The sequence below is a fragment of the Dreissena polymorpha genome, chromosome 1 (assembly GCF_020536995.1).
Source record: "Dreissena polymorpha isolate Duluth1 chromosome 1, UMN_Dpol_1.0, whole genome shotgun sequence".
In the NCBI taxonomy this organism is placed as follows: Eukaryota; Metazoa; Mollusca; class Bivalvia; order Myida; family Dreissenidae; genus Dreissena; species Dreissena polymorpha.
The window spans coordinates 68,737,937-68,752,371 of NC_068355.1; the positions used below are offsets into that span (position 1 = coordinate 68,737,937).

Consider the following 14,435-nt stretch of genomic DNA (forward strand, 5'->3'; position numbering starts at 1 on the left):
ATTCTTGAGTTATCATCCCGAAACCATTTTACTATTTCGAGTCAGTGACCTTGACCTTTGACCTAGTGACCTGAAAATCAATAGGGGTCATCTTCCAGTCATGATCAATGTACCTATGAAGTTTCATGAACCTAGGCGTAAGCGTTCTTGAGTTATCATCAGGAAACCATCTGGTGGGGACTGAGACCCCACGACACCAATACATAATATAATCTGCCAATGTGGTCCTAAACTGCATTAAAGAACGAGTCAGTGTGACCTTGACCTTTGACCTAGTGACCTTAAAATCAATTGGGGTCATCTGCCAGTCATGATCAATGTACCTATAAAGTTTCATGATCCTAGGCGTAAGCGTTCTTGAGTTATCATCCGTAAACCATCTGGTGGACGGACATACGGAAGGACATACGGACGGACGGACCGACAAGTGCAAAACAATATACCCCCTCTTCTTCGAAGGGGGGCATAAAAATATTTAATTTAATGTGCTTCATCAAATGTGAAAAATCTTAAAAACAAAAATTGGTGGAGCCGCACTGAAGCCATTGTTTATATTGAAAGCAAATTATATAATGAAGATTTTTGGTTTAAATTATGATTTATAAAAAAATATAAATATTTCAAAATTCTTTTAGTCAAGTGTTCATAAAGTAACAAGTTGTTGCCTTATATATCAAAACAAACTAGAGCTTTGTCACTGACGTGACGAATACCCCAACATGCCGCATTGACACAGAATATTTTGCATGTTGTCTTTACAAAAAACACCAGACACCATGCTCAATGTTTAAAACGCACTAAGTGACCCCGTGACCTAGTTTTTGACCCGGCATGGTCATGTTCGAACGTGGCCTAAACATTATCTAGATACAACTTCTGACCATGTTTGGTGAAGATCGGATGTAAACTACTTGAATAAGAGAGCGGACACCATGCTGAATGTGTAAAATGTACTATGTGACCCCATGACCTAGTTTCTGATCAGGCATGGCCCATGTTCGAACTTGGCCTTAAGATCATTTAGATAAAACTTCTGACCAAGTTTGGTGAAGATCAGATGAAAACTACTTGAATTTGAGAGCGGACACCATGCTGAATGTAAAAAAAACACAAAGTGACCCTGTGACCTAGTTTTTGACCCGGCATGACCCATATTCGAACATGGCCTTAAGATCATCTAGATACAACATCTGACCAAGTTGAGTGAAGATCGGATGAAAACAACTTGAATTAGAGAGCGGAAACTTAAAGCGGACCAACAGACCAACAGACCGACAAGCTCACTCCTATATACCCCCTAAACTTCGTTTGTGGGGTTATAAAAAACTGAAACATTTAATAGAAAACAACACTCATAAAAGAAAATTAAATGGAAGCCTCAAAAGCTAAAAGTTTACCATCTATGTCAAGGGCAGGAAGTCGTGGCAGAGGAGGCAAGTTTCGGAAGCCCCCATGAATCTGAGTTGAAGTTAAGGGGCCCCCAACTTGACTGCCAAATGTTCCCACTGACTGAGAGAATACTGCAGAAGTGTTCATGCCCAGCCGTCTACCTATGTCTTGGGATGAACCAGCTATGGGTGATGGTGGCACAAAATCTTCATCTTCATCCATTATCTCTTTGCAACATGATGTAAGATAAATATTGGTCTGCAAATAGAAAATTTTCAATCAAAATTGTGTTCATGGAAAAAAAAGGAAATTCAAAATCTTTTGTACCACTGGTTAACCTTTTGCGCTTTTTCATTATTGCCATTCAAGGTTTATATGGACTGAATAATACTTATATACCAAAATACAGTCGAAATATGGCAGTGTACAATTACTGAAATGTCTATCATTGAATTTCGCAATTTCACCAATAATTCTTACACTTCAAAAAGCGTGGGGATATTGTGGTTATCTCCGCCGTCCGTCTGTCTGTCCATCTTTCTGTCCGTCACTGACACCTTGAAACTTACACGCATGGTAGCTATGAGCATATGTGCGACCCTTCACTTTTCGGAATTTTGATCTGACCCCTGGGTCAAAAGTTATGGGGGTTTGGGTGGGGCCAGGTCAGAGATTTTCACTTATTTTTATGCCCCTGGTATGGTGCATTGGCCATAACTTTTGCAATATTGAAGTTAGCAACTTGATTTTTGGCATGCATGTGTATCTCATGGAGCTGCACATTTAGAGTGGCTAAAGGTTAGTCAAGGTCATCCTTCAAGGTCAAAGGTCAAATAAACAAATCCAAGGGAAGTAATAAGCTTTAAAGGGAGGTAAGTAAATAACCTGCCAAATGATATAAAAAAAAAAATTTAAAAATCAAAGCGGTGCATAGAGTTACACAGTAGTGGCGCAGAGATGTATTTAGTAATTAATTGTTTGTGTTAACTCATCTGTGAAATGGTTAAGCTCATTCATCAAATGTTTATACAAGGGATTATAAAATATTGGCGCAAAGGGAAACCTGTATATGACAGAAGAGATAGAATGCAGTAAAGCATAAAAAGCATGAGAAACTCATGGAATAGAGCCTCAAAAATCTATAACAGGGCTGAAACTTTCACTTTGTTCAATTACAATTTTAGACTCATTACTGAAAATCTGTCACAATGTTCAAGTGGGAAAAATGTGAGAAACAATTTAAAGCAAGATGGACTTTGAACAGGCACATCAAAGACAGACATGAAATTCAACATATTCATTGTTGTGTACAAGATTGCGATAGAAAGTTTCTGAGACGCTACTATTTAGTCAACCATTTAACCTCAAAACATAACTTTTCAAAAACAGAAGCAAGAAGATTGGTTATAAGAGAGCATGTTCAGCCATCTCATAAGTCATTCCAATTAGGATGACATGTACATAATTGACTACAGTGAAGTAATTTCATTATAAGATTTGTTAGGAGAGCAGGATGAGGAGGAGAAATTAGGGTACAGATTTTCACTCATTTTTTAGGTTATTTTACATTAACTTCTTCATTTCTACACCGTATTACTTCAAATTTATACTGAACATCTCTTATGACAATACAGTCAATCTCAACTATGCATGGCCCCATTACCAACCCTGGGGCGCCCCTGAGTCAAACAAGCGGACCGGGGATACGCGTCGGCCTCTGCCGAATTCAATGTTTGCTGCGCTACAAAGTTTGTATTAAAAAAATCAATACACGCACGCTTTCCTTGACCTTGTACATTGCCGCATAATTTTCGCGCTCTTTTGTCGGGAAATATACATGATGACTAAATATATATACCATACATGCCATAATGTTTTAGACCAATTCCGGGACATTGAGTTAAATTGTCCGGGACTTTTGCCGATTTAACGGGACATGTATAAAATGTAGCGATATATATAGATATAGATATATATGCATTTTTGGTACGCTTTTTTTTGTTTTGCATCGTTAATTGCAAAAGTTCGAAAGCCTATCCGAAATACACTTGATCTATTAACGTCAAATTAAACATTACTACTTCCTTTTCTAGATACAAGCCACGTATTTTCAGTGTAAACGTTCTTAACATAGATGGTGACGTCACTGCGTTATTGTAATTAAGACCGGTGTGCAACGCGTAGTTGTTGATACGCCTTATTCATTTATAACATTTATATAATAAAAAATACAACAATACAGTACCGTTAGATCGTCAACTCAAATCAATCCACAATACATACAACCAATCACAAACTGCTTTTAATTTTTTACTTAGCGATGTTGGACTTCATATACAGTACACTCCACGCGTTTTCCCCAAAAAACGCGCTCCCTCCGCGGGTTTTTTCTGCTAGCGAGTGTTCACGCGGCGTTGGAAGAGCGAGGTGAACTCGATAAAACGCTCGGCGTTACGCCGCGTTCGCTAATTCCCGCGGCGTGTATTACTTTAGGCTAGTCGGTAAATGCAGACACCTTCCGTTCTTATCAGTGATCGCCGCGCAACGCCGCGTTAGCAGTGTGCTACTGGGCATGCCAAAAAATAAAAACATTTTTATAATAAATTGTTTAAATACTGTAGTACATGTATAAAAAGATAATTGTATAGAAAATTAATACGTATAAAAATAATGTTTTTTAATTCACAGGTACGTCTACAATATGAATTAGTCTAATATAATACATTTGACAAATTAATATTTAAATCATAACACAAGAATAAATGTTCCGTAAAATTTCCAAATGAGAATAATAATTAGTAATCCGAAACACACTACGATTTTTAATTGTTAACACGACGTTTACAAATGCTTCCAATATACAGTCATGTATATTTCCCGACAAAAGCGCGCGAAAATTATGCTGCAATGTACAAGGTCAAGGTACAATGTATACTCCTGCAAAGCGTGCGTGTATTGATTTTTTATACAAACTTTGTAGCGCAGAGAACATTGTTGATTTCGGTTAAAAGTTTCTTTGGTATTTTATTAACGAAATTATATCGCGAATAAGTTGATATTTCCTCTAAAATAATTTCAAATCGAACACGCCGAATCTTTATCGTTACGGTATTTTAGTAGAGAAATTATTTTAACACTAATTGTACTGTAAACTGATTACAGAAGACATCTGGGCGGAACTGGATTTTAAGTGTTTGACGTTATGAAAACACGCAAAGCTTGTCTACTGACCTATTGTGTACACTGCTGTTCAAAAGGGATTAACATGTGTGAATGTCACTCTGCCGATTTGGTCCATAATTACTGGTAAACATTGTTTAGAATGTCGACGCAACAAGAATACAACTGTGAATATTAAATGCAATTATCAACTCAATAGTTACCACCTTTTAGCAATCAATGGAATAACCTACAAACAAAAAGAAAATCAATGCATTAGCGAGCAAAGAATAGACTTTGTTCCGACAATTAAAACCATTCCTTATGCATTCGTTGAACGTGTTTACTTGAGTAAGTTATGCCTTTAGACAGGAAGCGGCTTTTCTTTGATTACGTCAAACTGTCAATTCACACAGATTTGCGAGATTTTTAGGGTCCTTGGTCATTTGTATACATGTTCATTATAGAAAATCACCTGCTTACATGAAAACTTTAGATTAAATTATCAAAATAAAAACAATGTTGCAAACTGTGTTTATATTAATTGGTAAGTATTAGTAAAAAGACGACGTTTTGTGTGTCGTAAATCAACGAGTTTTCTATACAACCACAACTACTTCTACAACCACGTCGGGATCGATCTTGGTTGTTTTTTTTTTATTGTAAATATTATACTACATGTACATGTATGTACTTGTAATAAATGTAATTTTATTTGAAAATCAGAAAGTCAAACAAAATTAAATTGATCGTTATCTCGTAAAACGCGGAGTTTCCCCCGCGTTGCCAACGCCGAGGGCCGCCGCGTCGGTTTATCAGTTTTGCCGATCGTTAACCGCCGCGTACAAAATCATGCAAACGCCGCGTATAGCGGGATTTTCTTAATCTCCCTCCAGGTCGAAACCCGCGGAGTATGGAGGGAAATTGGGGAAAACGCGTGGAGTGTACTGTATGTGAACAACTATCCTTAGCCCTTACCCAGCAGAAAATAATGACGTAGTAGATTAAAGTCAATTAACAACCAAATTAAGCAATGCCGCCTTTTCGGTTTGACCGCGAACGCGAGACAATCGATATGATAACAGGACCCCTGTTAATTGATCGATTTTGACACGTAGCGTAGTCTGCCTATTCGGGTAGGCATTGTCTTGGAGACGCTGCAGATATACACAGATTCGAGGTGCAGTTAAGCCTAATATAAGGTACATGTATATATGGATTTTGTAAATTCCGGGACATTTGACAGATTTCCGGGACAGCAGGACAAGTTCTTCATTTCCGGGACTGTCCCGGACAATCCGGGACGTATGGTATGTATGTATATACATCGGAAGTATTTGTAAACGTCGTGTTCACATTATAAAATCAGATTGTTTTGGATTACAAATTATTATTCTCATTTGGGCATTTAACGGAACATTTATACTTGTGTTATATTTGTTATAAATAATACATTTTTTGTTAAAACGCTTTACGTGTCGAAAAATATGTTTTAACAATATTATGCATTAAAAGCACAATTTCCAGGAGGATAACACCCGTTTGCTATCATCAGTCTCTTACGTTACTTGCCATGGTTTTATCGCAAAGTACACTGTTCGGACCAATTAATGTGGTACATGTAGGTAAAACAAAGCCATAAAACTGCAATAAACCCCTGAAATTATCGTTTGATAGTAACATGGGGTTATTTCCGCGTATCTGATTCACACTGTTGCCACCAGTTTATATCAGATCCTACAGCAAAAAAAAAAAAAAACCAGACCTACATCATTTTTTTGAGGCCGTAACCTGAAACAAACATGTTTTTTTTTTAGGCCTAATGGGAATAATATATTCTAACAATTATTAATGACATAAATTTACATGCAACAGGAAGCATTCCTGAAACGACCGCGTACTCGAAAGTGCCCATTTGACAAAATAATGTACGTCGAAAGTGTCCTTTTTACAAAAAAGACCCTGCCCTTTTCAAATCCTTGATTGAGGGCTGAGGCTGGGCACTGCATAGACAAATAAATTTATTTCATGAAAAAGTTGTTCATCAACGCAATAAAGTCTGCAGTTAAATGATGATGGTACTATGTTCATAAACACAGTTTGCAGTAAATAGATTTATCCATCATGGCCATTGGTTTTATTAACTTACATAAGTATTGGTCTCGGGGTACAAAATATAAAATACCGCCAAATAGTAACTACCGGAACCGGAAACGAACTCCAAGAATGAGTAACCGAATTAACCAACCATGTTTACATGAATCTACCGGATTTTGTTACTTTAATGAAAAATAATATCCTCTGATGAAATAATATCCTGACGCAAACATTTCCCTAGATTGACATAGATCATTTCAAAATTAATATTCTAACTAACTTTCGGAAAGACTATATCATAAATGAGGCGTTTACAGTGATTTTAAAGTTTTTCTTAGATTTAATCATGTTTTCAAGTTTTGACCTCTCTTTTTGAACCGCATTCGCAGCAGGTCCCGATGTTGTGCAGATAACCAAATTTACAAAGTTTAATCAATATTATGTCAGACATGTTTCATCTAGTGGCTATCATTTTATTTCAATATTGGACATAGTGACTCAGTTTAAATTCACACGCAATCCAAATTCGAACTTTGCACAGATAATTGTCCGATGTCGAGATATAAACTATGACCAATTATCATAACGATTAAATCATACGTGTATTTCATGAGTGGAAATAAGATTTTTTATTTGACATGGTTACCTAGATTTTAAACAAATTTGACCAAGAGTATATCTTTGTCTAGATATTGTCAAGATAAACATTCGGACAACATTTTTTAAACATTGAACTTCAATGTTTGCCTGCATTGTGGTAAAGAACGATACGATGCATGACGCCGAACTCTTGATATAGACTGACCATAATTGGTAAAAAAGTGAGCTCAAATGTTTGTTGTTTTTCAAGATGCCCAATTGCTTTTCATTTTAAAGCAAGTTCTTCGAGAGTTAAGTATTGATATATCAATGAAAGTTATATTAATTGCATGCTCTTGTGCTGTCTTACACTGTTCGGCATTTGGTTATTAATCATAAATGAAGGAACATGCAATTTAATAGTTCGTATAACTAGTTGTAATTTGAGTCTTTTAAAATAGAAATTATGATTGAGCTCTCTTGAATAGAATTTAAAAAAAAATATGTATTGTTTCATACCATTAATATGCACACCACTTTGATGATTCACGAACCAACTACCTGGCTGTGTCTAGTTTCTCAGTGCGCTAATTGTTTGAAAGTTACGATTTTTTCGTATGAAAGAATGCTCTGAACGGAAATATTTGTTTTCTTATCACTAGAACACAGTACACACATTTTAGTTCAACCTCAAATAAGTTAGGTTTGCTATATATAAACGAGCAGTTTAGCTTTCATTTCTAAATGTTGGGCATGTAATATAATATCTTAAAGTGTACACAACAACCTTGAATACGTCACAAGCGAACTTTATCGATGATTTGTTGACTACACGATAACCTAAATTCCAATTGTGATACCATAGTGCTATAGTACTCGATTTTAGCGGGGAATTTTGTTTTTACCATGAACAAAAAGGAAACCAAGTTACCAGCATGGCCCATATCATCATAATCATCATCATCGATGATAATCATCGTCATCATCATCATCATCATCATCATCATCATCATCATCATCATCATCATCATCTTCGTCTTCTTCCTCTTCTTCTTCTTTTTCTTCTTCTTCCTTTTCTTCATCTTCATCATCATCATTATCATCATCATTCATCATCATCATCATCATCATCATCATCATCATCATCATCAACATCATCATCATCATCATACCCTTAACCGGCTATGGGGTTAATAAGAGACGACGATACAGAGATCCTCCGTCAGTTAGGTCTGTTGTCGGCGAAATTACTCATCCATAAAGAAGGACGCCAAGTCTTTTATATTGTCCGTCCATCTTTTTTCTGAAGGCTCCGACGGCGACGCCCCTCTGGCGTGCCTTGGAGCACAGTCTTACACAGAGTGTCGTGTCTGGCGACGTGTCAAAACCAGGCCAGTTCTCGTAATTGGATGGTCGCCTGGAGGAATATTGTGGGCTGCTGTTATGTACCGGACGTACTCGTTTGTCTTTTGCTCTCTATACGAGACGTTTAAAAGTCTTCATAGACACTTGCTTTTACATTCCTCTATCCTGCGTTTTGTGTCCGCATGCAGTGTCAATGTCTCGCAGCCGTACACCAGGTTGGATACATCGAAACGGACTTGTAGAGCATGTGCTTATTGGGGAAGCTGATGGAGCTGTTTGTCCACAACTGTCTTGTCATCGCTGCGATTGCCAGGGCGATTCGTATTCGGACCTCAGCGGTACTGGTACCATCATTGGACAAAGATGCTCATAAGCACTTAAAGTTGGTCACTTCTTCCGCTTCTCGCCGTTCATGATGTTGTCTGCATGCATGCTATTTGTCCAATTAACAATGCTCTTCGACTACTCCGATTTGACCTCCATCATATATGCTCCCGTTTTTTAGAGCGTGTTGGTGAGGTCTTGGCGTTCACTGACGGAGCAACCCATGAGGTCAAGTTGGAGAAGGGTCTTCCACAGATGGAGCTGGAGTTGTGATTGTCCTTAAGGGTCCTCTCAAGGAAAATGTTAAACATAACGGGGAGAGCAGACATAACTGACGGACGCCCATTGATATCCCGAAGAAGTTACCCATCTGTAAACTGACAGATAAAATTATCCAAAGAATTCTTGTGTGAATTGTGCCAGCCATTCGTAGTTGTTGATTTCTACCAGAAACGGCCATATGTCACGCGCAGTCGAACGATTTCTTAAAGCCCATTAAGTTTTTGAAGAGCTGTTGGTGTCGCTGGTTTTTCTAAATGATGACTTTCCAGTTGAAGGTTTATTCTATTGTCCTCCCTTCAGCTCTGAATCCAGCCTGCTCTTCCGTGATCAGTTACTCGGCCCTAATTTTCAGTCGGCTGAGGATGATGCGTAGCATGACTTTGCTAGGATGGCTGATCAGGCCGATGGTGCGGTAATTCTGGCACAACTTGGGGTTGCCATTTTTCGGTAGAAGGGAGACTGAGTCAACTTATTTTGCCACTTCTGCTCCACCTAGAGCTTCTTGTCTAGTACCGTCGTTGCTGCAGTCGTTTCTTCTCCTTCATGTTACCGGTAATCGTTCATACCCGTTTTAAATACATCCAAGATTTGTGTAACCCGTTAGAAAAGCGTTTAAATGTATGCTTACCATAAATGAGAGTAAAGTAAAAACAAGGAAAACAAATAAAAAGCAAACAAGCTGGTGGTAAGCTATTAGTAATTAAATAATTCGCATGAGCTTCATTCAAGACGAGTTTCTATCCGACGAGTTCACTGTGCGAGATGTCGGCAGTATCGGTGGTGATTTTAAAATTGCGGAAGTACGAGTACGTGTCGTGTGGACTGGCCCACGTGCTGTCTGAGCCGCCGAAAAACGTCGAAAAAAAAAGCCCGTCAATGTCGAAGTTTGTGTTAGAGCGCATGCGCACTTCGGTCACGTGAACTTCCGCTTTGCCATCCACCCATACTTTAATATAACCGTTTTGACCTGGCTCAGCATTCAGGCGAACTTCTTGTTTAATATGGTGCCAGCGTTCGTGTTGGAATCGCCAGGCGCCCGTACCGATTTCAACTCCGTAAGTTGGATCACAGTACACCTTCATATACGTGGCGATGCTCGAGTTGCCGTACCTGGCACACCACGTGTCAAAGTCAGGATTCTGACTGTGCGTCACGTAGGCGTACACCTGAGAAGTGATTTAAAACACTAACTTAACTTTACAGCTTTATGATAAATACATATAAAAATGAAATATGTTTCATACAAAAAAGAGCAAAATTTTATATAAATGTAATATTAAAATCACACCGATATGACAGTGCATTATGGTTTGTCTAAATAATTAAACGTTAGTACTTAACAGTACTTCATTACTTCAAACACATTGATAACGCCACATATCAAAGATCAATTTACAAAAAAGCTCTTAGTGTTTAAGTTCAAACTAACCTCTCCGTCCCCCTCTGTGCGCCACATGAGTCGTGTTGAGAAACATGTCTCTTTAATACGACCTCCGGAGCAGTCCCGGGTACCTCCCCAAAGGCCGGGGAGTTTGCCGCCTTTCACCCAGCTGAACGATGACGGAAAATACACCTGCGAAAATTTAAATATACAGCGTTTTATGCACTTAAAGCGGGTATACACTATATTTATATGTGTGTTAAATTGTAATATATTGAAAAATTATGTTACAATAACACAAAATAGGCAAGAAAAATGATAAATTGAAGACGAATTTCATAAAATGCAGCGGAGACAAATTAGCGCCCCGAACCGATTGTGACAAAGATATTTCGTACATATTTTCGTACAATAACCGAAGCATTCGTCTTTTTATAAGGATCGGAGGTGGTTTTCGTGTGTCGTATGAATAGGTATCGTTGCAGGAAAATTAAAATGATCCGTAAAACTAGATTTAGATTCACATCGTGCATGCATGATATACAGCATGGCGAACATGCTGTACAAACATTTTCAATTTCAGAATTTAATGTCTTGCTTATTTCGCATTTTTCGATACATGTTCTTCTTAACTTGTATTTTAAATTATATTGAAATATATGTATAATAAGTTTTTTACACATTTTGTATAAATTCAAAAATATTTGATAAAATCGTGTACCGTAATAACTCTATGTTTTCGGACACTTAAAAATAATAAAAAAATTTCGTGTCCGAAAACTTCGATACGAAAAATATTCACAAAATACAGGTGTCCGAAAACTTAGAGTCGAAAATTAAAGTGTCCGAAAATAGCGCCAATTATATCAACGACTACCGGTAATAGCACGTGCTTGTAAAATACCATGCCGTATAGTACAAATTACAGTTATATATGTTTGCACTGCATTTTACATAATTTTAAATGCTTAATTTATTTGACAGAAAGTTACTTCAAGGTTGTACTTTGACCCACGAGTTCAAAGATGAGCATGTGATGTACCGATACTCGCTAGTATGAACCTGTAATTAACAAAATAAAAAAGCAAACTATAAATTATTTGTTTGTTCGTGTCCTATAGTTGTTGTCGAACACCTTCCATTGTTCGTAAAACTTGCAATCCTGAGTGCATCACACTTTGAAGCGTTTAGTATTTGCCACAGTTATTTTACTGAGAAGGGGGAGTACCATTGCGGTAGATAATTGAACTGTTAATTGGCATTACACCCGGTAATTGTCTTAACGCTTATGCTATCGTGCGAAACCATTGTTTAATACCGGTTTACAAGGTTATTTACCCAATAACGCACATGTAATGGTCCGTTGCCCTCAGGCATGCACCTGCCATGTTTTATGATGTTAATCTGGTTGTAAAACCCCATGATTGAAGTGTCATTAGATATCGAAAACAGGATCGAAATTTGGTAAAATAGCGCTGTAAAATATACTGTCCGAAAACTTAGAGACATTAATTATGGACGAAAACTCGTGTGTCCGAAAATTAAGAGTCACAAAAAATAATTATTTTTGCTAAAAAAAAAAGGGTGTCCAAAAACTTAGAGTGTCCGAAAACATAGAGTAATTACGGTATACCCGCTTTAAGATCGTTTGTCAAAACATGTTAACGCAACATGTAAAAAATCAAAATGTAACATTCTGCACAAATCACCACTTCTATATAGGGCACAATGTATTGAAAGTTCATGTTACCTGTGGTTATCTCTTATTTAAAATGCGATGAAGTGAATAGAATGAGGTATCAGCTCACCTTCTAAATCGCCTCCTATTATAAAGCAAGTTCATAAACGAATAAGATGTGACCTTCATTCAACCCATTCACTATTATCAAGGTCGTTTACAAATAAGATTTGACATTTTACTCAACCTATAATTCAGGATTAAGTCGTGTCCGAATAAGGCGTGACCTTCACTCACCTCATACTCCAAGGTCAAGGTCGTGTAGGAATGAGATGTTATTTCGCTTGGTGTACCGTAAAACTGGGCTCCTCTGTGTTTTCCACTGTGGCTGTAACTGCCTGTGGTGATATACATTACCCAATTTGTCCAAGTATATACATGTACTCGCAAAATAGAGCATTTGGATTAAAAATATATCGTGTCAGTTCTAATCAATTATATGCATCATTCTTTTTTATAGTAAATTACCGGTAATAAATACTAATTACATCTAAGGTACGAGATGGCTTTCGAACCTGATAATTGCCCTGTAAACCCAATGCTCACCTTGAGCATAGAATACCCTCAGAACCCACTGGCCCGGATTTTGGGGGTCTTCAGCAAGGGTGAGAGAGTCGTCTGCGCCAAGCCCAAACTTCCCTGCGTAATCGGTCATGTGAAAACCCTCCTTTAAGACGGCAATAATATCCTTGTTCTGGCTTTCATGGCTCCAACTCCAGAGAGTGGCGCCTACATGAAAGAATTGTACGTCTTTAAAATGAATTGCGGAATTATAGGGCCTGTTTAAAACGGCAGAATTTTATGACCTGTAAGTATAAGGCTTCCGATTATGTTATATATTACCCGTCCCCCTTGGTAACCATTATACATTTGTTTTTTTAACTATTATTGGCTCTAACTGAAGAGCTTCATGCCTTACATACACACAGAAGTAAAAAAAATGAGAATGGTTACGCGAATGTATTATTACTTTATTTATATTTCTAATGTCGATGGCTACACGATACATCAACTGCCCCATGTTCTCGACAAGAGCCCTAGCTACTAACGGTGTACGACATGCATACAATCATTCCCATATGAACCAAACAAGAAACAACGCGCTGTTCACATGTTATATAATTATTATAGACTTTAATTTACGAATAGCACAACCCTTTGCTCTGTATCCACAATTCAGTTTTTGGTATAAACATTTTAAAGGGACCGTCATCCACGAATGACGAAAGAAGAAAGTATTTTTTTACAATTATTAGTTTATATTGAGTAAAATATCACGACTGGTATATTTCATTACTTGAAAAAGTACATATTTTCAGTATATTCGGTAATAACATTTCGCGATGTGAAATCGAAAGTACATCGCGAAAATAGGTGATATAACGATATACACACTATAAATAACGCAAGTAGATTGATCATTTTATATATAAAATATAAACAATTCACAACGCATGCTCAATTTGCATTCCTGGGTTTACCACGTGACGATGATGATCAATCTACTTGCGTTATGTATAGTTAACTGGTAGCTTAAATTTATTACCGAATACACTGAAAATATGAAAACTTAGCAACTTTTTAAGTAATGTAATAAACAAGTCGTGATATTTTAAACAATATAAACGAATTATTGTAAAAATATACGGTATTTTAGAACTTTTCTTTTTTGTCATTCGTTGTTGACGGTCCCTTTAACATGATCATCTACAAATTATTGTATAGGAAAGCTTCAAGCTTTTCATAAAGCATACATTTTGCATTTGATGTTGACTTTATTGCACACAACCTCTATCGCTCTGACTCCTGCCAGGTACATGTAGTGACTGTGCAGTTATTGAACAACGCTTTACACAGCGACATTTACATTTTGCATAATTGGAAGCAGGTTCACAATTATTTTAGGCCAAGTGTAAAGAAAACTAATATTTATGTTTCAGAAGATTTCACCAACCGTAAGTCAGATGCGTTGACAGAAACGCGATCCAAAAAGTCTGAAACGTATTCGTTAAGAACGCCATGTCCCAATGTCCACGGTGAATGAATCGAAAGTCCCCTATGCGTCTATTTATACAGTAGCACCTGCTACAACTCCCTTATCTCAGATGTCTTCCTCCTGGG

General features: G+C 37.3%; 2 protein-coding genes across 5 annotated transcripts in view; both read right to left on the minus strand.

The window, feature by feature from the left end:
• The window catches only part of LOC127833866 (E3 ubiquitin-protein ligase RFWD3-like), a 44,801-nt gene extending 35,070 nt beyond the window's left edge, over window positions 1-9,731 (minus strand). For 2 of the 4 annotated variants that reach the window (XM_052359381.1, XM_052359358.1), the window contains exons 1-2: window positions 6,698-9,731; window positions 1,398-1,647 (exon numbers count right to left, since the gene is read on the minus strand). In XM_052359381.1, the coding sequence (XP_052215341.1) occupies window positions 1,398-1,611 (214 nt within the window). In that variant the 5' untranslated portion in view covers window positions 1,612-1,647; window positions 6,698-9,731. The other 2 variants (XM_052359371.1, XM_052359365.1) reach the window with 2 other exon arrangements.
• Window positions 9,732-9,875: 144 nt separating this feature from the next.
• Window positions 9,876-14,435, minus strand: LOC127833971 (uncharacterized). Its single transcript, XM_052359497.1, has 5 exons — window positions 14,269-14,435; window positions 12,861-13,043; window positions 12,552-12,652; window positions 10,625-10,768; window positions 9,876-10,361 (listed from the first exon to the last, which is right to left on the minus strand). Exons 1-5 carry the CDS (start codon window positions 14,333-14,335, stop codon window positions 9,933-9,935), a joined length of 924 nt encoding a protein of 307 aa, XP_052215457.1. The 5' UTR covers window positions 14,336-14,435; the 3' UTR covers window positions 9,876-9,932.